At 43.2% G+C, this 26,258-nt stretch overlaps 1 protein-coding gene across 1 annotated transcript in view; it reads right to left on the bottom strand.

Annotated features, from left to right (window-relative positions):
• SEMA3D (semaphorin 3D) overlaps nucleotides 1-26,258 on the bottom strand; it is a 380,678-nt gene that overhangs the window by 170,647 nt on the left and 183,773 nt on the right. The window contains exon 8 of the mRNA XM_086919762.1: nucleotides 21,083-21,225. Coding sequence (XP_086775888.1) covers nucleotides 21,083-21,225 — 143 coding nt within the window. The remainder of the gene's footprint in view (nucleotides 1-21,082; nucleotides 21,226-26,258) is intronic.

Below are 26,258 nucleotides of genomic sequence, written 5' to 3'. Positions count from 1 at the left end.
GTAACAGGTCATGTTCATGTAATCCTCGATTTGAAGAAGTACCTAAACCTCCTTGAATCTTTCATATTTTTTATATATAATTGTAATGTTTTTGCCAATATTTCTACTTGTTTTTAGTAATGTTGTCATACACTTCTTAGTTTTTGCTTGATGGCATATGATTTTTATTTCTTCCCCTTCTCTTCCCCCTTTCCTACTTCATATTTCATATCTAATATTATGATTATATGCTTAATGGCTATCCATTTTATTTATTCTAGTGTTTTTGCATATTTACTAAAAGAAATGTATTTCTTAAACGTAACTTTTGTGACCTGTAGTGTAATTATGGGTTTGTATGGATTCGATGTACCTGCTCATCTTCTCGATATTATTGTTTTATCTTCTAAATGGCACCATTTTAAATATCTGTACTAGTGCTTTGGATAAAGGTGTTTTATAATTTCAGTTAAATATAAAAATTCTCAGCAAAGGTGTTCCGTTGTACATTGCTGTGAGCCTTCACCTTGTGGCCAACAGATCTAGAACTCATTCCTGTGCCCTGTGTACATGCAAAGTACCTTGGAATCATTATTAGACCTGGCATCCTTGGCGTGGTTTCCCCTGACTATTTGCCTTCTGACCTCCTATTTTGCTGACTTCATGCTTACCACCTTTTGGGTTCTGGGCACTTCACTACTGCTGACCCCTGCTAAAGTGCATGTACTTTGTACTCTAAACATGGATTTAATGTACTTTACGTCCGCAATAAAGTGCACTACATGTGGCCAGGGCCTGTAATTTAAATTCGACTAGTGAGCCTGCAGCACTAATTGTGCCACCCACTTAAGTAGGCCTTTAAATGGGTATCAGGCCTGCCACTGCAGAGACTTTGTGGCCAGTTTAAAGTGCTATTTCGATCTGGCAAGTTAACCTACTTGTCGGATCTAAACCTGGAATCACCTCTCACAACACTCCAGAGCCTCCTCCTCCCATCTTGGATTCCACAAGAATCTGAAGAGCTGGCTCTTAAAGAAAGCCCTCCTGAGGCTGGCCTCACACACCTACTTCAGTGCCAGGTTACCCTCACGGGAGATAGCAAGTTATAAAAATACAGTTAACATAATTCAACACCTTTTCTGGTTCCTGCCACAGTCTGAACAGTTGTCAGCCAAAAGAAGGAAACATTTCAAGAAATATTCAGGGAGCTATTGTTTCATATTGCAACAAATTATACGTTTTATTATTAATTAGTATTATTATTAATATTATTTCAATGTATAAAAAATACAGTTAACATAATTCAACTCCTTTTCTGGTTACTGCCACAGACTGAACAGTTGTCAGCCAAAAGAAGGAAGCATTTCAAGAAATATTCAGGGAGCTATTGTTTCATATTGCAACAAATTATATGTTTTATTATTAATTAGTATTATTATTAATATTATTTCAATGTATAAAGTGCACAGCTACCCAAGACGGGGTTTTCTGCTGCTCAGCATAATAACCAAGCCTTCAAGTTCTTGCTCAATACCAGCAGAGAAGTGCAATGTATTTTGGAATCTGGGAGGGCATTCCCCAGTTTTGGGCCCAGTTACGTGAAGGACCGGCCTTCCATTAGCACCAGACAGATTCTGGGCTCAAGGCATAAGTCCTGATTACATGATCTCAGTGTCCGCTTAGGTTAATAAGGTGCCACCAGATCCCAGATATAACACGGACCTCGTCCAGCTCTAGCTTTGAAAATAAAATATAAGGCTTTAAATTAAATTCTCTTTTCAATCGTAAGCTAGTGCAGCACGTGGAGGAGATGCGAAGCAGGGGCATGTTTCGGGAGCCATCACAGGAGGCTAGCCGTATTGTTCTTCAGAGCCTGCAAACAACTAATAGAGGCCTTGTCAGTTCCTAACTAGAGAAGGTTGCCAAATCTACTTGTGAAAGTATCAAGGCCTTCATCTGAGTTCTGTGTGCAGAGTGGGGAATAATCTAAATAATCTTTCTCACCCACTTCATAACGGTAAAGCAAGTAGAGGCCACTTTAACCACTTGAGGTCTCAAAGTGAGGTTTTCATCCCACCAAAACCCTGAACTTTTTACTTTTGGGAATAGTACTGGAAGAGCCCGAATGGACTCAGGCCAATGCTGTGGACCCCACAGCAGTGGATTCTTGCCAAGCACCATAATGTTGGCCTTGTCACCATTAAGTTTGAGTGAGTTACTATTCATCTATAAGTTGTCTGTTGTCAACACAGGAACACAGGGTTAAACCACAGCTCACCACCACATCTGCGAGAGGGCAAACATACAGGTTAAAGAACATCAGACTCAAGGCTGAACCCTGTGGTACTTCAGAGGTCCAGGCACCAATCTCTGACCCGGCGTTGGATGAAAAGACTTGAAATGACCTGTTTTTCAAGAAGTAAGTACTCCAGGCTATAACTGTTACTTTAATGTCACCAGTCTTTCCACCTGGTTGGAATGGGACACAGTATTGAAGGCCATGCTGAGATATCATAAAATTAAGAGCCGCTGTTGTGCCCTCATCCAGGAGTCATTTTAGATGTTCCATGACTCCTAGAAAGGTGGACTATGTACTGTGCCCAGCCCTAAGACCCAATTGAGAGGTGTGAAGAAATTGCTGGGCTTCCACAAAAGCGGTGAGGATTGAATTTACATGTTTTTCCAAAATGTTGGAAAAAATTGGCAGCATGAAAATGTGTCTGGAGTTAGCCTAGTTGATTGGATCAAGATTAGGGTTTTTTTTAAAAGAGGGAGGACCATAGCATGTTTCCATGACCCTGGGACAGAACCTTTATGAAGTGAGGCATTACGCAGGTCCACCACCACTTGTAGTAAATAAGGGTCTAGATCCCCCAGACGGGCAGGTGGAAGCAGGTCTAGGTGAGAGCTTGATTTATTCAAATGAAGTAAAATTGGGGTAGGTCCATCGATGGCCATGACTCCATTTGTGGGACCAGGCCTGCGATATCCTGAAAATAATTTGAGCCAAATAAGGGAGGTTGCCAAGAGCTGCTACTAAAAGCTGAATCCACAGATTGCATTCCTGCCTTGTGGCTCTCAGTCAAATGCGATTAAATATTAGCCACCTTTTCTACAAAAAAGTGGGCCAGTTCTGCACATTAGGAATGGAACAGAAAAGGCACAGGGACAATTTTGCTAGGGTCAGTAAGTTATTTGACCAGACTGGAGACCGTCTTAGGACAGTTATGAGCATGGATAGCATCTTAGGACAGTTTTGAGCATGGGTAATCAACTTAAAAGCATTCAAACCGATGATTTCAGGCAGAGTAATGAGCCCCCTTCCTGGTAACCAGTGGCATACTCATACTGTCACACAGAGGTCAGATAAAAAGTGCCTAAGTCACCCAGCCTTGCACATGTTTATGTGAAATTCATGTTAATATTTAAATAAGTAAACTTTACTCAAGTCTTTGTTATGTATATTTTCTATGCACATTTCCTTCATTACTCAATGAGGAAAATAAATGCAACATGGTTTTCTTTACAAAAACATAAATATATCATCTAAAATCTTTGTGTCATTTCAAGCTCTTCTGGTCTTCTTTAGCAAGATAGGTATATGATTTTCATTTCTCCCCCTTCTCTTCCCCCTTTCCTACTTCATATTTCATATCTAATATTATGATTATATACTTAATGGCTATCCCTTTTATTTAGTCTGGTGTATTTGCATATTTACTAAAAGAAATGTATTTCTTAAACGTAACTTTTGTGACCTGTAGTGTAATTATGGGTTTGTGTGCATTCGATGTACTTGCTCATGTTCTCGATATTATTTGTTTATCTTCTAAATGGCACCATTTTACATATCTGTACTAGCAAGATAGAGATATTTGTAAAGAACCCTGATAGAGAACCAGGGTTCCAGCATATGCAGTAGCTGGAATTATTTGATAAAATGCACCTGTGTTGAAATGCCTTTGGGGCTAATTCAGAATACCCCACTCAGAATGAGAAATGCCTTAGATTACATCCCTAAGAAAAATAATGTCAGGTTATTTTTGTCAGTAAGGCAAGCAAAGCTTAAAAGAAAAAAACGTAGACTCTCAAATGGTGCTTGACATAATGCACTGTTATGCTCTTGGTATCCTCAAAATGCCTTATTAATTATAATTCCTTCAAGAAAGAGCTAAACCTAGAATCAGGCAACCATTGATAATATATACTACCACTGCAGGCCCTCCTCCTTCTATAATTTGATTACCTATATACAAGCACTCCAGAGGCATGAAACCTTAAGGAGTAAGACCATGAGAGCCTGCATGACTTTGAGTCAGACACAGAAGGGTTAGGGGGGTCTCGTGAGGTGGCATCTGAACATAAGCACATTAATGAGCGGCCAAATACTGAGATGTGGGCCTCCTTGCTCTTATGCACTCTCTGAAAGTGACATCTAGCAACATCATGCTAAATGCTACCCTGAACTTATAAATACCTCATGCTGAGCCAGATGCTCCTTAGATTAAGCATGGAGATGGGAAAAGGAAGTAGTAATCTGTACTTTCCCAGATACAGTTTCTTATTTTACCTAAAAGGAGAGGTGTCCTTCCCACCCAGCCTGATTCTTTGTGTCCATCATCGATCTCCTGAATTGTAGATGAAATCCTCCTAAAGGCCCACCCTACCCCATAGCAAGTAGAATATTTGCTACCAAAAGTTGAAGTGACTGGAGCTGAATAGTCTACAGTGGGAAAATAACCTTGTGACTCATTGGAAACTCCCATTTAAACTAGTGGTTAATAAGAGGACTTTCTTGAACAGGTTACCACTCCTGAGAAGGCCAGCTAACTGTTACAAGCCCCTTGTGTGTACTGGAACCAGCCAGGAAGACTCCAGCAGCATCTTCTTTTTAAAATCACACCAATGATGATGTTCTCAAGTTATTAACTGAGAGAATGGCCAAGCGTTCAGCTTTTCTTATTGAAATGTTTGGTCCACAAGATCTGTACATTTCTGATTGCAATTGAGACAAAATTATATATGTCTCTGTGATGCTAATTAGGCTATGGGGCCCATTACAATGCCGTCTGGAAAAGCTCCAAACAGGATTCGTATTCGGCAAATCCAACCAAATCGGACACCATTCCGGATGACCAATTACGATGCAAGGAAACCATTCAGGCTGCTCTTTGGATATGGTTTCCGAACGAATGATTAGGATGAATGATTTGGACAGCTGTTTCGATTTGGTCTGCCTGACATGAAACGGGTGTTCGAATCTGACTTTGGGGACCCGTAGCAGGCCCCCGTTCAACTGTAGACCTCCAGTTGGGGCCCATGGGTTTACCCAAGGGACCCCTCTTACCAACCATGCACAGAGTGCCAGGCACCAGGAGGTGCCCGTCACAAGGTGCATGGGTTTCCACCACCACCCTTTTTTTTAATGGGAGCCTGTGTTCTCGTTCGGAACACAGGCTCCCATTGAATTCAATGTGAATACGACCAAACTATATACGGACGTATCGTAGCATCGTAATTGGTCGGCCGGACTCCCAGAACCCGAGTCGGTCGGAAACAATTCCGAAACCGATTCGGTCAGAAGAGTTTCTGAACAACATCGTAATTGGCCCCAATGTCTTATTCATTGAAACATCAAGAATTATTTGGACTTTACAATGTCTTTAACATGACACTTTCAATAGGAGGGATTTTACAGCCATCAATATGGCTAATTTTACTACAGATTTATATGCATTTATTTGCATTTGCATCTATATAGGATTTTATTTCTTCTTTTAGTTGCTTGCAACAAACAAAAGTTTAGGCCAAATAGGGGAAAGGGGATGGGGGGCAACACAGGGTTCACAACAGGTCTGAGGTTTACCTGTTTGGATAAATCGGCATAGCCACATAAGGATGTCCCACCTCGCAAGGAGCATGGCCCTTGGAAAACTGAAGCAGATAAGCAGACAAAAAAGGCTCATAATTGATGCACCTGAGAAAGTACCAGTAGAAACAGCCTGCCTCTCACTTAGAACAGCAAGCCGCTGGGGCGCTGAAAGGGACTGACTTCCTAAGATGACAGCTTAGTAAATGGCCTACAAATTACTGTGAGTCAAGGTGATGGGGGATTGTGAGGCAGCTGTGTAGCCAAACCAAATCACACAAGTACAGAACAGCTGCATCACTACTAAAATGTTGAGCAGTGGAAGGTGCATAGCCTCACTGTGGCACCAAGATATATTAAAGGTAGATGAGGATATCAGGCATCCCCTTAAGAAATCAGCTCCTATTCCACTAGACAGGGGTCAACAATGGTTCCCTTAGGAATTGCAGATCAGCAATAGCTAACCTTTACAGGAAGACCCCAGCATAACTAAAGTGACAACTGCCTATCAAATTCACCACCAATGACCCACTGGCCATAGTTGTGACATAACACATCCTTACTGCAGGCCTTCGCATCGCAAGCCCCTCGTCAACAGCATCCTCGACGATGAGGTAGGACTCCTCACTGAAGCCCCATAGCTTCTTCGGAACAGCCAGTGTGTGATGCAAAGCTGATGCAGAATTTTTCATCACAAGCCCCTTGTTGACTGCAACCTAGACAATGGTGCAGGACATAATAACACAGTCTCACAGAGCCTCCAAACTGACGCTGCATGGTGCATTCTCAAGGCGGGGTCTCACAGCACTCAGCAACCAGGACTTGGTTCCTGTTTCTGGCCTGCGCTCCATCGTGGTTGGACTAAATGTGAAACTTTGTCCTGGTCTGGCATGACCAGATAACTAAAGTGCCCGCATTCTGCTTTTTGGTACTATTGTCACTTAAATCTTAAAATATCTTACATATCTCCGGTTCTACTGATTGGCTTTTTGTTTCTTCAGTGTCAAGTAATTATTATGTTTACTCTGTTTCTAAATTAGAGTGGGAGTTTTCTTTTGTTGTGTTTTCACTTTATTACTGTTTGTAGTGATGCATAAATACTTTACAAATTACCTTTAAGTTAAGGCTGACTGCTTTTTTCCCAACTACCAGAGGGTTAAGCACATGTTAATTCGGGGTTTGCTTGCGTTTCATTCTGACTGAGGTCAACCCATTACCCAATTTTCAAAAAATAAAAACTATGGTGCTATAATGATGCCTGTCATCTGTATCTCCATGCATGAGAAATGGACAGGCACATTATAGTTACACCTTTAGTTTGAGGACAAAGTATCTTACAGGTTTCTAGAATCAGGTACTGCTCATTAACAAAATGTATTAACTAGTCTAATACCATAGATACATTTTGATTCATTGTGATGAATTACAGCCTGTACATCAATAAGTACTCCATTCTCCAGATAAATGTTTTCAAAGATGGAAAAATCATACACTCTCCCTGCTGGACTCTGCCGTCAAGATCTTAGGCAGAGTCATCTTGCATAGACTGGGGGATTGGCTGGAGGAGAGCGGGATCCTTTCAGATTTACAGTATGGCTTCAGGGCACATAGAGGGACAATGGATCAATGCTTGAACCTTCATCTAATCATTAGCAAATACACCGTGGTGAAGGGGGGGCTTCTTTATCTGGGGTTTATGGATTTATCTTCCGCTTTTGATTTGGTCAATCATTCAAAACTATGGTCTATTTTACGAAATTTGGGTTTGGACATCACCTTGGTTAGTTTTTTGCATGACCTTCATTTAAATTTGTTTGCGTCCATTAGGGCAACGAGGGATGGAAGGTGTACAGCAAAGTTCAGATCAGGGAGAGGGGTCAGACAAGGCTGCATCCTGGCCCCTCTCCTCTTTACACTGTACATCAATGCCTTGGGGAAATCCTTGAACTCAGCCACCTTGGACATGCCGCGTATGGGGGGGCTACCTATTCCGGTCCTCCTATACGCGGATGACGCTGTTCTTATAGCTCGGACTGGCACAGGCCTGCAAAGACTTTTGGACCACTTTGGCCTCTTCATGGAAGCCCTCGACCTAAAGATTAACACTGCTAAATCCCATGTCATGGTCGTAGGCCCACGAAAGAAACATATGAAGATTAGATCCTTCAGCTGTAACAACTCGCCAATTTCGAGGGTTCCTTTCTTTTGTTACCTGGGCGTTACTTTTGACGAGAGAGGAACTTGGAAGGCACAAATGAAACTTAAGGAAAATGGAGTCATTAGATCCACTACAGCACTTCTGAGTTTCTCCAAAAGATTGGGCTCGAAACCTATGGAAGCCATGACCAGGATCTATAGAGCCAAATGCGTGGCAATCGCATCCTATGGGGCAGACATTTGGGGCTACGTTTCAACCCCAGGCATACAAATTGCTGAAAACAATTTTATACGGGCCCTGTTGTCACTCCCGAAATCTTCTCCCACACATTCAATCCACAATGAAATAGGCATGGGATATGTCTCTGATCTCCTAAAAATGTCCCCAGTACTATGCTGGATTGAAACCTGGACAAACGAGGAAATCAGTTTGAATCACTGCATCCTTAAAGATTGTATGTCTCTGGACAAAGCTCACAATATACCGTGGCTGGAGTATGTTAGAGCGGCATGCGCGAGGCTAGGGCGCCCGGAAATGTACTCTCTACCGCAAAATCTTAACAAAGAGGATGTAAAGTGGGTGAAGCAGCACTTTTGAACTTTGTTGGAATGCGAAAGAGAATCGGTTGAACTTTGTAAACCTACGGTGAGATTACTTTTTCAACTTTCCACATCTACAGCTATGGAACCCTATTTAAAATATGTCACAAAGCCTTACCATTGCTTCCTGCTCACAAGGTTCAGATTCAACTTGATCCACCTTGTCCTTGGCTCGCACACAGAATGGGGTACCCCAGAAAATTTTCCCCCTTGTACATGTGACTGTTTTTCCACACAGGACACTCTGCACTTGGTCATGTTCTGTGACCACTACCTGGTGCCGCGGAAAAAATTTCTTGTTCCCATCCTGAAACATTTGAATTTCGTCCAGGTTCGGCCAGCATTATTATATCTCCAGATGTTGAACTCGGTGCAGGTCACATATGGTGTAGCCTGTTTTTTGGTAGCAGCCGCCAGACAAAACAAACCAAGAGTTGCCGCATTACCTAATCACCAAATCTGACTTTTGCATAAACCTTGGTGAGAATGTTTTTAACATGTTGACACAGGTGTTCCACACATCTATCGATCCTTTTTAAAGAAAGAACGCGTTTATTGTGTTTCATGAAGAAGTAGCGATCAATTCTTCACACTTGTTTAATAGTATTTTTTAACCTGATTCTATGCATCATGTACTGCTTTTATGGTTTTAATTAACCGAATAAAGTTTTTTTTGACTGACTGACGGACTGACATACACTAAAGGTTCTTGACCGTGATTTCAATATCTTCATGTATTCCGGGCCAATGACAAGCAAACATTACTTAGGCTTCAACATCGAGATTGCCCTTTTATTAGGTTGAAGTCCATCGGACAGCACAGATGTCTGGTTTTCTAAAGACATTTTGGATGACATTCATAAAGCTTCCATGGGAATGCATTCTGCCCATTGCTTACAATTGACTTTATGCATTTGTAACTCACATTTTCTGGCGTTTTAATTGCTAGCTTTATTTTTGTAGGATATCCAGTGCAAGTTTGTCCCTCTCAAGGAGCAAAGCCTTCTCCCACAATCTCTCCTTTTATTCCTGCACGAGGGCTCCTTTCTGTATATAGGCTGCTAATCTGGACATATTTGCTGTGCATTCAAAGACAGAGGTCAAATGGCAGGCTCTGTCTTTGGAGGAAGCTTGGTGTTTACATTTCCTTATCTGATTTGATTGACATGATTTATGTGACAATCTTGAAGGATACTAGGGGTAGGAAAGTTTTTTTTCTAGCACACAGCGATATTTAAATGAACTGTGCAATTATTTCTTAATATAGAAGAATTTGGAATGCACAACTGAAGCACAGTTTCTGTTAATTCTGAAATGTGTTGTAAACATAATTCAATATGATCAAAACAAATAAGTACACTAGGTGATGACATTGCCACACATTATGGTTTGTGCGCTCTATAGTTTTTATTAGTAAAACTGTATGTCTGTGCAAATATAATAGTCATTTCAATTGAAAATGTGCTGTCTGTAAAGGCAGTGTGCTACTACACCATACATACTCCACTCCACTCTATTCTGCACCACTCCATGCTACTACACTCAGCTCTTCTACACTCCATGCCACTGCACTCTGCTCCACTACACTCTACGCCACTTCAATCTGCTCTGCACCACTTTACTCTATGTCGATGCACTCTACTGTACACCACTCAAGTCTAGGCCACTCCACTCTATGTGCACAACTCCACTATTAAACACTGCACTCTAGGCCAATGCACTTTACTCACTCCACTCTACCACTCACCTTTGAGCCACTGCTCTTTACATCACTGCACTCTACCCTACCCCATTCCACTCTACACCACTTGACTCTTCTCTAAAAACCGTCTATTCTATGCAGCTGCACTCTACACCGCTGCACTCTGCACTGCATCATCATTGTACTCTATGCCACTGCTTTCTATGCCACTCTACACCACAGTACTTTACCCCATTCTATTCTGCACCACTGTCCTCTCCACCACTGACCACTATGTCACTCTACTCTGCACGGCTGCACACTATGTCAAATCACTTTATGCCACTCTACTCTGCATCACTGCACTCTGAAACATTCTACGCCACTGTAATCTGCACTACTTTACTCTATGTTACTGTACTCTACTCCACAGCACTCTATGCCACTCTACTTTGCACCACTCCACTCTGCACCTATGCATTATAGGCCACTGCATTCAACTATGCACCACTCTAATCAACACCACTGCATTCTACGATGCTGCACTATATGCCACTATGCTCTGCAACACTCTACGCCAATGCAGTCTATGCCACTGCACTCGAGTCTACTCTGCACAACTGCACTCTGCGCCACTGTCCTCAATAGCACTGCACTTATGACACTTTACTCGACATCACTGCGCTCTAGGACACTCTACACTGCTGCACTCTAGGACACTTTAGTCTGTTTTACTGCATTCTATGTCAGTTCACTCTATACCACTTCACTGTATGCCACTGCACTCTATGCCACTGCACTTGATGGCACTAAACTCTACTCTGTAGCACTCTGTGCCACTCTACTATGCAGCACACTATACCACTCTACTCTGCACCACTGTATACCACTCTACTCTACACCAGTGCACTCTATGCCACTATGCTCCACACCACTCAATGCCACTGCACTCTACTATGCAACACTCTAATCGATGCCCCTGCATTCTATAATGCTGAATTGTGCACCACTAAATTCTATGCCACTGCACTCTATGCCACTGCACTCTAAGCCACCATACTCTGCTACACTCTATGCCAATGCATTCTACACCAGCCCACAATATTCTATGCCACTCCACTGTGCACCACTCCAATAAACGATACTCTATACCATTGCATCCTATGCCATTTTAATCTAAAACACTCTACCCCACTCTCCTCTATGTCACTAAATTTTAGCCATGCCGAACAGCAGCCAAAACAAAAATGATTTAAAAAGATTGGCAAAGCCAGTAGCTCTTGCATAGGCGAACCCTATTGGGATTGCCAGCGATTTTTAAACATGCTTCCTAACATTTGTGCCCTATCAGATTGAGCCAACATATTTTTGCAGATGTATTGAAAGTCCGGCCCTATCCTTGAACTCTAAATGTCTCTAAAAACTATTAATGTCTAACTTCATGTCAATGTTTTTGCTAATGGTTCTTGACTGTGCCTGTCGCTGGCCTTTTTAAGTTTTTGCAAAGCATGGTGTCTACATAGCACTAAGATGCAGCAAGGTGTGATTCAAACCAACTTTAAAAGACTGTCTGCAAACATATATCGCTTATATTCACCAATATAAACGACTGTTTCTAACTTGAGCATAGAAAGTATGATGTATACTAAAAATATGGTAACACAACTTCATGTAAAATCAATAAAAATACACTGAGTTCCACTTACGAATGCTAGCATTCTGGCAATGAAGGTAGGTACACAATTGAGGGTGTAGTCGCATAATGTAGAAATAGTATAAATTCAGTAGAGATTAAAATATTTCTGGGAGAACCAGGCATCTTTGGGCAACAGATGTTTGACTTTGGGCTAATATTGACAGATGAGATTAAAGTAATCTGTTCGTCTTTAAAGAATATTATAACTAGGCTCCTCTCCATGGTAGCCGTCCCCTCAGGGACGCATACAGCAGGGATTAAACAGCACTTCAGGTAGAGCACTACCAGTGCCACAGAACATTAGTCACTGCAGAGTATAAGAAATAATTCCCCAAGGTAACATAACTAAACATTGGCCAATATCCACAAAACAATGTTATGGAGCAATATTCATGTGAGATAATTTCAAACGAGCTGTACAATACGAAACAGTAAATTAATGCCACCACATAATAAATCTTATATAGTGATGTCATTTTTTTTGTTGTTGAGTCATCACACAAACTGTTCTGTGCAAAAACTTTCACATGGAATTATGGAACTCTTTTGAAATAAAAGTAGATCGGCTAAATGCTAAGGGTGTCATAAACGACACATGGTGCTTATATGTACGCAGAATATATTTAGTACCATAAGACTATGCATAATGGTGCTGTAAATGAAACGAAATAAGCGAGTACACACAATACGTACTACGGCGCATATTCCACATAGGTGCACATTAACACCGTCTAGGCAGTTCCACATGCATAGAATGTGAGGCCTAACTATGGTAATGTTGAAGATTAACACATATAATTATGAAGATCACTGTATATATTAAAGCAAGTCTATGTTCTAAGTTTCAAAAGGTGTAGTGTGCAATAGTCTTTAAAATATTGTTTAATTCAGTGAAATCTTTTGTTAATTGAACAATACTGGGGCCTGAGGCGTCTCGAAAATGCAGTCACAAGTTTGACATAAAACACACGTGTCAAAAGCAAGCAAGTGGACGGCTAAGTCCGTATATATTGCACACAAACATACCAAAAACAATATAAAGTGGAGCTGAATGTAGCGGAAACCCAGCGAAACCCAGCCAAACCCGCCAGTGGCACAATCACAAACACACCGTTCAACATGTATTCTCATAACGTGTCCACACACCTCCCAATACACATGGGAACCAACCCAAACACTATAATAAGCAAAATCAATGTGCTGGTCCAAACGCTTTTACAGAGACTAAAGAAGGTTATTCCAATCTCTATAAAAAAGCGTGATCACTAACAAGGGAAGTTCCAAGCTGATAAAAAGCGTCGATACAATAATACCAGTAGAGTATGGAATTACCTTTTCATTGGCTTCTCTATGTCTGAAAGGATATCATTGTTTCAGAGGATTAGAGCCTCCTAGGCTATAATCCTATGATGCATAAATAGTTTCACACTAATGTAGATTGTATTTTGAACTTTTTCTTTATTGAGCATGCAAAACGCAGCCAACAAATATTAGGTTTGGAAAAATACTTCCATGAGCTTTCTTAAGGTAAATAAACCATTCTTTGTTGTTGTCTTTGTTGTTTCTGCATTTTATTATTACTTAAACCGCAGAATTCAATTGCAGTCTGTAAGCATTTAGTGCCATTCTTAGACCTGGCATCATTTCATGATTTCTCCCTACCTTTTTGCCTTCAGACCTCCCATATTGAAGGGGCATGGGAGCACACTGCTTCACCTCCCAGCACAGTTCACCCCTTAGCATTATGGTAGATGTAGTTCACTTTAAACACTCAGTTGAGTTTTTGCTGATTGTTTCACCAAAGTTGGTGCAGATTAGTGCTGTGAATCTCTAGACACGTGTTTAAGCAAAAATTCAAGTAATAGTTTAAAGTGAACTGCATTTACCATAATGCTAATGTGTGAACTGTGCTGCGAGGTGAAGCAGTGTGCTCCCATTCCTACCCCGCAGGTGGTGCTTCAAAGGTCCTGGACCCCTGGTGTGGCTCTCAACCTCTTGAAATCAAGCTTTTTGGCTCTTCAAAACAGCAAACAAGCTCATTTGCACCGGAACCGGGGCACTTGCACCGAATATCATTGTGAGCCGCTGCCAGCCCATCTCTTCACACAGCAGCATTGTCAGCCCACAGGGTACTGCCAATTCGAAGCTCCAGTCCGCACGTCTTCACTACCCGGCCTGCTCTTTGCACCACACCCACCACTGCCAGAGATGCTCTCCTTGCTCCCTGCGGCCCTCTCCAATGCAAACAGGACTCTTAGCACAAAACTTGAGATGGCAAACCTTCAACAGGACTGATCTGGTACTGTATCCATTGTGTGCTCCATCACGATTGGCCTGAATTTTCGATTTTGACCCGGTCCAGCACGACTAGATAGCCGTGGTTGGTGCTTTATGCGTTTAGGTGCGATTTTACTGTTTATTATTTAGAAATTCATATCTCTGGTTCTACTGATTGGGGTTTTGTCATTTTGGTCTTGTTTTATTTATTAAGTTAAGCTCTATTTTTCTAACCTGGTGTGGGATCTTTTGTGTGGTGCTTTCACATTTTTATTGTTTAAAGTGTTGCACAAATTCTTTACATGTTGCCTTTAGGTTAAGCCTGACTGCTCTGTGTCAAGCTACCAGGGGGTAAGGACAGATTAATTTGGGGTTTGCTTGTGCCTTACCCTGACTTGTACTATAGTTGCTGCTTTGCAGGGCTCACACCCCAGTCAACCAGTAACCCAATTTATAACAGTCATTTACTCATCCTTCATGTTGTGAGAAGAGATGCTGGGTACATTTAAATTTTTGTGACTACAGAAATAAAGTTTCCCATGACAACGATTTTGATTTGTGAAAACACATGTCAGATATTTTAGGTGTTACTTGATAATCCTGTAAGGAAAGACATTTTAAACTCTCATTGGTGCCTACCTTAAAATAATTGTATGAAAGATGAGGAGAATGTGGTATTTTAAAAATATATGACAAATAAGTACTTTTCATAACCTAAAACTTGTAGAGCTTTTGTTACTAACAGATGCAAATAACATTGTTGGTATCCAAGAGCAGCAGTCCTAAAGGTAAGCAAATAAGATAAGCAGATAACATACACTAGCAAACATAGATGCTTTTGGTCCCTGTAATACATTTAGAACTGATTCATTTACACTTGTTACTATATATTGACCTAATTTTTTTCGGCATTCGGAAAGCATAATATGTGCATGCATGACTGGGTATCTTGGCACTCAGTACAATACTTGATATATACCGCAAATCAGAATATAAGACACAGGCCAGGAAAGGTGTTACCAAGGTCACAAGCAGCAACCATGTTTTCAAATGTCTCCGAAATTCAGCAGTGGCCGGCACAGGTAAGCATGGTAGAGCGGGGGAGGGTAGCTTACAGATGAAGGAATAGGTATTATTTATTTATTTAATCATACTTATTCCGTAATCTGTCGACTTTCCTCGCTCCCACCCTGCCCCACCTCACCACATTTACCTGTGGCGGCCACCACTGCCGAAATTGCCAGGGACTCTATTCCTCCCTGTGAAAGACTGGGAAGGATTGCGAGGAATGTGAATCGGCAGCAGCAAGTGGTCTACCACTAAAACATATTCATCAATATGAAGGGACTTTGAGAAAATGTTTCCTAGCAGACTAGTAGGGCAATACCATCTGAACGTGGTACACAAATGGGATGTACAGAAGGGATAGCACACCTGACGTGCTAAAAACAAGGATTTAAACAGGAGTTTTACAGAGGACCCGGGCATGGAGGGTAGAGTGGAAGAAATATGTTAAAGGGAACAAAGGCCGAGAGCTTTCGTGACTAACTGCAGATTTTTGATCAGCTTCTGGGAAGCAGTAAATAGATCAATAATGTGTTCCAAGGGATGGAGTTGTAATAGAGACAACTTCACTACTGGCAGAATCTGCTCAGACAGAGATAAAGAAGAATCAGTTTTAAAGCCAAGGTTCCTCACTAAAGGAGCATACGACCCAGTTCATCAAGGCAGAATAGTAGCTCCCACACAGGAGATGGTATCACAAGTTATATCACAGGTAAGTTTCAAATGGCTCACAACCATCCAAAGGAAGACACTGCTGAAGATGGTTAACCAATAACTAAGCATCGTTGGAAATGCGTACGACAGTCTGAGTGTTTTTCACATACAAGTAAAGAGTAAAACCGGAGGATTGGATGAGATGGACAAGTGGGATCCTGTAGAGATTAAAAAGCAGCTGAGACAGGATAGAGCCCTGAGGATATGCGTGGGAAGAGCAGCGAGAGGAGGAGACAAAAGGCGGTAGTGAGATGTACGTCCTGTTAAGCAAAAAAGTTGTAAACCAGGAGAAGGCGGTACAAAGGTTTCATTAATAGATTTGTCCCGCTAGCTATAAACCTGTACATGAAATTTCATTTTCTGGAGTAGCCTGACATAGGAACACAAAGGCTAATAATTCATGCTGCATTTCTGTACAAAAGAAGGAATGTTTCGCATGGCGTGTGTGATTTCTAGCTGTAATTTGTCAAATGCAACTTTAGGTAAATGTTACTTATATTCTAGCTTCATTGCTTGTAAGATTTTTGTTACATGCAAATACAACTTTGCTTTGTCACGAACAAATCCATGTATCTTAACGTATAAGCATAAGCTGCATGTTTATAAATCACAATAATTATCTTACATAAGTGTAGGTAAACAGGATGTGCAGAAATGCATTGAAGCTAAAAGGAGATACAACTGCACTTTTATGTTTGGCTCCCAGCCATTTTCAAGCTCACCGAGTTGTAACCACAAGTCCCGAGAGAAGTCCCCATACCAACCTTGGCAGCCAGAAAGTTTTTTTGTTGATCAAGATTAAAATTTGGACTAACAGGTAAAGAAGATCTCTTCATTCTGGTTCTTATATTTTAGAATGCTGCGAAGGGTTCTTCCTATGTTACTGAAAACCAACTGTTACATCTTTTGTACATGCCTGGACCACTGTGATGCAATTGACTCGGGCCTGCCAGCCAAATCCATTTCAAGACTACAATGGGGCCAAAATTGGTCTGCTATTGACTTTTGACCGGAATGGTAAGTAAATGGTAAGCTAGCTAGCTGATAACCCCACCAGGAGCAGCCTACCTGCTGCTCAGCCTGCACACACCAACTGACACTGAGCACATCACCAGGCGCCAATGCATTCCATAACATCACCAAGCATTCCAGCACTCATCCAAGCTGAGCAGTAGGGTAGATGTAACTAAGGGGAAGGAGATGTGACAATCAAGTCACTACACACTGCTTCCCTTGCTATTAAATCAACAATTCCGATTATGCTCAGGCTATGTGCCTCAGTTAGAAAAGACACACCTTGACCGTGCCTCTTTGACTCTATTGATAGAATACATCCTCGGAATACCTAATGGGGTTGAGGCTTTCTACGGAAGAACACTGGACAATTTGCCCTATTTAGGGTGGAAGGTGTTATGTCTTTATTTTCCTGTCCGTCACTGCCAGCACAAATCTTGTTGTGAAGGACAGGAAAAACCCAATAATAGCTCCTTTGCCCAGGGGGAAAACTCACCAGGGTGTGTGGAGGTCGTTAATGTTTTTGTTTTACAGATACGTCTCCCACTTTGGAAATTTGTTTGTAGAAAACTCAAAAATGTCAAACGGTGTATAGCTTCCAAAACTGATGGTTGCTGTATACCAGACTTTTATTACACTGAAATGAGCCGCCATCACAGTGGCTCCATTCATTATACAGCAATGACCACAGGGGCAACGATAATCTCTAATTTGGGAGACAGAATACTCAATCCAAGAAACTCAAAACCAGGCCCATAATGTCCTCCAGCTTCTGGGGGGTAAATTCAAAAAATTGAGTGACATCTACTGGATGAATTTCCTCCATAATGCTCACCCTATGGTGAAGGAAATTCAGTCAGTGAATTCTGCTTAAAATTTCCTCCAGATAACGACAGATTTTAAGGCTGGTGGGCAGGAAAAAGGCAAGCAGATAAACAATTCCCTGTATGTTGAGTCAAGTTTTTTCTTTTTTTTCTTCTCAAAACAAGCTCTAAATTTGGAAATTTATTTTAAAAAACCTTTTTATGCCCTGCTGGATGAGCAGTTCCCACAGGGCTAGGCATTGTCTGTCTCTCCACTTCTAATTCCCATACTTCTCACTAACCACTTCTAACCCAACGGCCCTGATGCCAGCCCAACTTATGCACACATCTAAGAGGAGAAGGGCTATCTTTTGCACTGCACAAATGTATATTCGAGTGATGATTGCGGCCGACTGGTGGCTCTCCTGAATAATCAAATCAGGTTAACCAGAGGTCACAAGTGACCAGCAAAAATCCAAAGGTATACCTGCATATGGATGGGCCATGTGGGAAAATGTGTGTGCGCATTTGCATTAAAATTAATCTGCGCTACCATTGGTGAAGTAATCAAAACAATGTCAGCTGATGAGGCGGGCATTAAACAGTTAATAAAACCTGGCAAATATGTGTTGATGCTAGGTGAGCAGAATATGAAAAAGCATCTACCCTGAATATTATGTTTCTCGTTTTGGGATGTTATGGTTCCATATTACAGCAATCAATCCCAGTCTAGGCTTGGTGCACCCTCACTGGGTGAGCATGATCCGTAGATCTGGACTTTGCACCCAAATATGAATAAACATTTTCTGCAAAGTTCGTGTATGAGCTCAGGGAGTTACTCCTGCACCAAGAACAGTGAAGCAGTGAAAGACAGAGCATCAGTTGCAAGGGACAGCTCAGTGTTTCACAGTGGGTGGGCATCGGTGAATTTTGACGGCATCCGGATCACCGACCGACCCCTGCCCTCACCACGTCTTCAACAAGGCCGACGCTGTCATCGCACCCCACCTGCGAGACACCATCAACACCTCCTTCGACACCGCCATCTTCCCTGAAAGCTGGAAACACGCCGAACTCAGCGCTCTACTCAAGAAACCAACAGCGGACCCCACCGACCTCAAGAATTACCGCCCCATCTCGCTTCTCCCGTTTCCAGCCAAAGTCATCGAGAAGACCGTCAACAAGCAGATGGCCGCCTTCCTCGAGACGAACGGATCCCTCGACCCCTCACAGTCCGGCTTCCGAGCCAAACACAGCACCGAGACCGCCCTCATCGCCGCCACCGATGACATCCGAGCCCTGATGGACAATGGAGAAACAGCGGCCCTCATCCTCCTAGACCTCTCCGCGGCATTCGACACGGTCTGCCACCGCACCCTAGTACGGCGCCTCAGCAACATCGGAATCCAGGACAAGGCGCTGGAATGGATCATCTCCTTCCTGGACGGAAGAACACAGAGAGTCCGCCTACCACCGTACAAGTCAGAAGCCTCCAAAGTCATCTGCGGCGTCCCCCAAGGATCATCCCTGAGCCCCACCCTCTTCAACGTCTACATGAGCCCCCTCGCGGCCATCGTACGCAAACACCACCTCAGCATAATCTCCTACGCCGACGACACCCAGCTGATCCTCTCCCTGACCAACGACCCCGCCGCCGCCAGAGCCAACCTGCACGAAGGGATGAAAGAGGTAGCCGAGTGGATGACGACCAGCCGCCTGAAACTGAACTCGGACAAGACGGAGGTCCTCATCCTGGGCTCCTCACCCTCCACCTGGGACGACTCCTGGTGGCCTCCCGCCCTGGGCACCGCACCCAAACCGACAGACCATGCACGAAACCTGGGCTTCACCCTGGACTCCTCCCTCTCCATGACCAGGCAAGTCAACAGCGTCTCCTCGGCGTGCTTCAACATCCTACGCATGCTACGGAAGATCTTCTGGTGGATCCCCACAGAGACCAGGAAGACCGTCACCCAGGCCCTCGTCACCAGCCGACTGGACTACGGCAACGCCCTCTACGCCGGGACCACCGTCAAGCTCCAGAAGAGACTCCAGCGGATCCAAAACGCCTCAGCCAGACTCATCCTCGACATCCCACGTTCCAGCCACATCTCCGGACATCTGAGAGACCTTCACTGGCTCCCCGTCAACAAAAGAATCACCTTCCGCCTCCTCACCCACGCACACAAAGCCCTACACGACCAAGGCCCGAGCTACCTCAACAGCCGAGTCAACTTCTACGCTCCCAAACGCCACCTCCGATCAGCCAACCACGCCCTCGCCGCCGTCCCCCGCATCCGAAGAGCGACTACAGGAGGAAGGTCCTTCTCCTACCTGGCCGCCAAGACCTGGAACTCCCTCCCGTCCGACCTGCGCCTGACCCAAGACCACCTCTCCTTCAGGAAGAAGCTGAAGACCTGGCTGTTCGAGCAGTAGCGGCACCCCCCCCCCCCAGCGCCTTGAGACCCTACGGGTATGTAGCGCGCTTTATAAGTGTATTTGATTGATTGATTGATTGATGTAGGAATCGCTCCGCCCCCACCAATCCCCAAAGTTCCAACTAATAACCCCATAAGTTGGTCGGGGTATCTGTGTTCATAACAAAGGAAAACTTGTGTATATGGATAAAAAGACTAGAACATGGCAGTGGCAATGGTATGGGGAAAAGTAAACTTACAGATATTTTAATCATATTACAACGTATAATCACTGAGGAAAGTGTGAAAGATTAACTTGAGGAAAATAGGAGCAACATTCAAAATGGTTCTAGTACCATAAAGCAGAAGCAACCATTGCTTTAGGGTCCAGTAGGGGCTGGTGGTGGGAGTGCTACGGGGAAGTGTGTCGGGGCAGGGGTGGAGCAGGGTGGGGGGTAGTGAACTATGGAATACAGCCCAATGGAGGTAAGTAAAAAATAAATAATTAAATAAAGCGAATTTCGTTGCACGCGCTGCATCGTATTTGGCAATGCAGCGCGCTCAATGAAATTTGTTTTATTTATTTATTTGGTTATTTACCTCTATGCCGTAGTTTACTACCCCCCAAGCTGTTTCTTCCCCGCCGTGCCTCACCGCCCCGCAGCACTCCCACCACCAGCCGCTACTGTTAGGGTCACAGTTGAGGAGGTACTCATTCTCAAAGTTTATGTTTCTTAGAAGCAAAAACAGACCTCTTCATTATGAGCAAATTGTGATGCAGTTGTGATTAAATTTAAAAATGTAGCTCACCTTACAAACTCTCCCAACTCGAGAAAATATAGCTTTGTTTGATGTGATGCTTTCTTGTGAAGCTTCGCGGAAAAAGAAATAGATCTTGTCATCGTCTGCGTTGTAAGTGTCGGGGACAGAATAGGCTCCTACGAATTTGGCCCCTACAAAAAATAAAATATGTAATGCGAGAAAATAGATTTTGAACAACAGGATTAAAGAGCTTGCACTGTCTACGCCTATAACTCACACAAAAATAAAGCAGCACAGCAAGTACTATTAGGAACACACAAGATTCAAGGAACTATTTCAACTTAATGGTTTTTACTGCCTTCTAAGTTTTCAATGAACTGATGGAACTGCTGTCATTTCCTGGTTGCATTGTGCTACTTCTGTGATTAGAATAATCCAGGAAGCTTCCGGTGAGCAATGTATTGCGGTGATCTTTTGATGAGTAGCACTGGAAGCATTTCACAGACTTTTCAACTTTCAATTTCTTCTGCCAATAATGCTGAATGAATTATACCAATCAATAAAGCTGACTAAACTGTTTTTTCACCACTTTATTTATTTTTCGGACTTTTATGTAGAGCAAACTTGACCCGAAGGTATCAGGTGACAGAGTGCTTTACATGAGCACCAGTTGGATTACAAAAGGATGCATTCATGTTTTTAGGCACAGGGAGATTAAGTGATTTGCCAAGAATCACAGGATACTGAGCCTCATTGCCGAGACTCGAACCCGGTTCCCCAGATTTGAGCTCAACCTCCCTAGATGTTAGGCCACAACCTCTCCCCCACTTTACCGAACACAAAAATTCATGATGCAAGTTCATTTTAATTACGAACATCCTTTTTGGGGACAAATCGCTATATATCATTTAGAGAGCTCCCCAAATCACAGAATATTTCAAACGTGCTTTCCAAACTTTGGTTTTTACAATGTTCAGTTTAAAAGAAAAATTTTCACATTAAGTACAGACCACTCCCGCCTCATACCCAAGACCTGTGTCGCCATTTGCAGTCAGAAAAGTGATTAGATCTGGGACCCTATCATAAAGGAATTAGCTGTCACACCAGAGTCTGCGTTTTATGAGCCTTTTGAGCATAAAATGAGTTCAATTATTGTGAAATTTCTCTGAGTTAGTGAATTATTTATTGAATAGCAGTGGCGGCAGTACGAAACTCAAGAGGGAGATAGGGTGAGGACGGACAATTAGGGAAAAGATAAAACATTAAAAACGTCCCTGTCCTGCCACCAACGCTGCTGGCCTACTCTGTTCTCTTCTCTCCTGCTCCTGATGGCATTCCAGCAATTCCAAGGACACCAGCACAAGCTCCCCACCCAATTCCGGAGCTGCTCTTCTTGGAGATGCTCTCAATAGTATGCGCGCAAATACAACAATTGATGGACAGAATGCAGAACAATGTCATACATTCACCCCAGAACAGAGATCTGGGCCTAAATCCATCGTTTTTTCTCACAATACCATTCCAGTTTGATCCCAGCCATAGGCAAATCAGTTTTGACCCTGGGCACAATGGGAAAAGTCAAACCCAAACTGCCAGGCAAAGTCCTCCCTGGGCTGGAAGCAAGTATCCTAGGACCGGTTTCGGGATGTAACCTCTCATTAGCCAGGATAACTTGAGGCCAGTGACATGGAGAGCACAGGACTCACGTCTGGGCATACCCGTCCTACTCAGGGGTAACAAATGCAAAAACAACTATTGATGGACAAAATGCATAACAATGTCATACATTCACTCCAGTACAGAGATCTGGGACTAAATCCATTGTTTTTTTGCTCAGCAATGCAGCATGCCATTCCAGTTTGAGCCCAGCCATATGCAAATCAGTTTTCACCCTGTGCCCAATGGGAACACTCCAGCCGAACTGCCAGGCCAGGTCCTCCCTGAACTGGAAACAAGCATCCTAGGATCGGTTTTGGGGTTTCACTCCTCACCAGCCAGGATAGCTTGAGTTTATTGGCATTGAGAGCACGGGTCCCATGTCTGGGCATACTCATCCCACTCGGGGTGACAAATGCAAAAAGAACAATAGATGAAATAATGCAGAACAATGTCATATATTCACCCCAGTACAGAGATCTGGGCCTAAATCCATCGTTTTTTTGCTCACCATGCAATTCCAGTTTGAACCCAGCCACATGCAAATCAGTCTTGACCCTATGACCAATGGGAACAATCTAGCCCGAACTGCCAGGCTAGGTCCTCCCTGAACTGGAAACAAGCGTTGTAGGAAAAATTTCAGGGTTTCACCCCTCATCAGCAAGGATAGCTTGAGTCCAGTGGCATGGAGAGCACGGGACCCACGTCTGGACATACCCATCCCACTTGGGGTGACAAATGCAAAAACAACAATTGATGGACAGAATGCAGAACAATGTCACACATACACCCCAGTACAGAGATCTGGGCCTAAATCCATCGTTTTTTTTTCTCACCATGCCATTCCAGTTTGAACCCAGCGATATGCAAATCAGTCTTGACCCTGTGCCCAATGGGAACAGTCCAGCCGAACTGCCAGGCCAGGTCCTCCCTGGACTGGAAACAAGCATCCCAGAATCGGTTTCAGGGTTTCACCGCTCACCAGCCAGAAAAGCTTGAGTCCGTTGGCATTGAGAGCACAGGCCCCATACCCATCCCACTCGGGGTGAAAAATGCAAAAACAACCATTGATAACAGAATGCAGAACAAAGTCATGCATTTACCCCAGTACAGAGATCTGGGCCTAAATCCATAGTTTTTTTGCACCCCATGCAATTCCATTTTGAACCCAGCCATATGCAAATCAGTCTTGACCCGGTGCCCAATGGGAACAGTCCAGCCCGAACTGCCAGGCCAGGTCCTCCCCGAACTGGAAACAAGTGTCATAGGAAATGTTTCGAGGTTTCACCCCTCGTCAGCCAGGATAGTTTGAGTCCAGTGGTATGGAGAGCACGGGACCCACATCTGGCCATACCTGTCCCACTCGGGTGACAAATGCAAAACAACAATTGATGGACAAAATGCAGAACAATGTCATACATTCACCCCAGTAGAGATCTGGGCCTAAATCCATTTTTTTTTCTCACCAAGCCATTCCAGTTTGAACCCAGCCATATGCAAATCAGTCTTGACCCTGTGCCCAATGGGAACAGTCCAGCTGAACTGCCAGGCTGTTCCTCCCTGGTCTGGAAACAAACAAACCAGGACTGGTTTTGGGGTTTCACCCCTCATCAGGACAGAGATCTGGGTCTAAAGCCATAATTTTTGTGTCCACCATGCCATTACAGTTTGAACCCAGCCATATGAAAATCCGTCCTGACCCTGTGCCAAATTGGAACAGTCCAGGCGAACTGCCAGGCCAGGTCCTCCCTGTACTGGAAACAAGCATCCTAGGACCTGGCTGGTGAGGGCTGTTAGCCTGAAACCGGTACCAGGATGCTTGTTTCCCGTCCTGGGAAGACATGGCTTGGCAGATCGGGCTGCAGTGTTCCCATGAGGCACAGGGTCAAGACTGATTTGCATATTGCTGTGTCTGAATTGGGATGGCGAAGTGAGCTAATGAACAATGATGGATTCAACCCAGATTTGTGACTGGGAGTGAGTGTGTGAAACGTTTCAGCGCTCCATCCATTATCTCCTTGTATTTGATCAATAGTATGAGAGCAGTGCCAGGATTGGTCTAATCGGCCTGGATTGCTGCTCAAACAGTGGCTGGTAGTTTGTGCTGTTTCTCCAACCTACCTGTGCAAAACTATTAGGTTGGAGAAACCTAAATGTGCATGTCTGTTTGGCCGGCCTAAGACGAACTGTATGCACACTTTAGAGTGCACCTGCCACTCCTGCAACCTGCCATAGCCCGGCTTGGCCCAGTTCCACCCAAGACTCCCTGGCTCAGTCAGTGGAAAAAAATGAAAATGTTGTTTTATTATTTTATTTTTCGCTGACTGACTCAGTGGGGCGATTATCCTCTGACATTCGGAGTAGCCCCCCCCCGTGTTGAATAATACAGCTCTGAAAAAAGTTAGCAAGGTCATCTGTGCCTGAGTCTTGCTGTCTGAAAATAAAGCACAATTGCAGAGAAATATTGAGATGAATAATTTTACTTTACGCACTACAGGAACATACAACAGGTGCTCAGGTCCACATTGCAACAGCAGAGCCCATAATAATATGGCACCTCCTTTACAGCTTGTGGCATTATGCTTCACCAAGGAGAGTATTACTCCCTTGACTGTGAGAGTGCTTCAATTGCTTCCATTGCAATGCTTCTGGGACTATATAACATCTGAAAAATATGCTTAAAGAAGTACCGCTTTCTAATGTAATAGCAGGACTTATGTGCATTATGTTTAATTTCAAATTTGTAGATCCTTAAAAAGAAACTGAAGACCAAATAATTTGCTAATGCTTGGTTCTGCTCTTCTGCACTTTCCTCTCAGCTTGTTATGTTTCAAATCCAATCCTGATACCATGATGCATTTGTGTGACTGTGCCCTCTATAAATATATGAATGCCTATGCTGTCACCATCATTATTATCATAACCACCTCTAATAACTCTACCTTTTCACCATTACCATTAAAGCCATTACCATCAGCACCACAGCTTTACCAGCACTATAACTGTTACGCTATCATTACCACCACCTCAACATGCCTGTGCTTAAAGGCTTTACTACATGAAAGCCAGACCTATAGATCAGTTCCATGTTTTAATAGTATTTACGTTATTCTTTATCTGGAACGCGATAGGGTATTTGCCTTTGAAATTGAATCTGCTCAGCTAGTTATTATTATTAATAAATTATGTTTTTTTAGAGTTCTTGGCCTTGCTCACAGAAAGGCAAATTGCAGCAATACCTTTTGACTTTTCTGTGCAACAACCACTACTTCCTGCCAGAGCATGTAATTAGCATTACCCCAGATGGGGGATGTCTCTCTTTTGAACGAGATAAGACAAGATTGGGTCCCTTCTCAGTGGATGATGACTGTGAGTGCGCAAGACTCGTGTACATACAATTAAATGGTGTATAAATAATTTTGGAGCAAAAGTCATGGCAAGCAAAATCCACAAAATTGTATTCATTGTGCTCCTTCACTTATATGGTTTTTACTAATTTGACATTGTAACATGTTTTGAAGCACAAATTTTACTGCTGTGAATAAATCTTAGGTTATTTTAGGCAATA

Source organism: Lissotriton vulgaris, chromosome 1_1 (genome assembly GCF_964263255.1).
Source record: "Lissotriton vulgaris chromosome 1_1, aLisVul1.2, whole genome shotgun sequence".
In the NCBI taxonomy this organism is placed as follows: Eukaryota; Metazoa; Chordata; class Amphibia; order Caudata; family Salamandridae; genus Lissotriton; species Lissotriton vulgaris.
The sequence above is the reverse complement of the archived record's forward strand: the minus strand, read 5'-3'. Positions and strand labels throughout refer to the sequence as shown.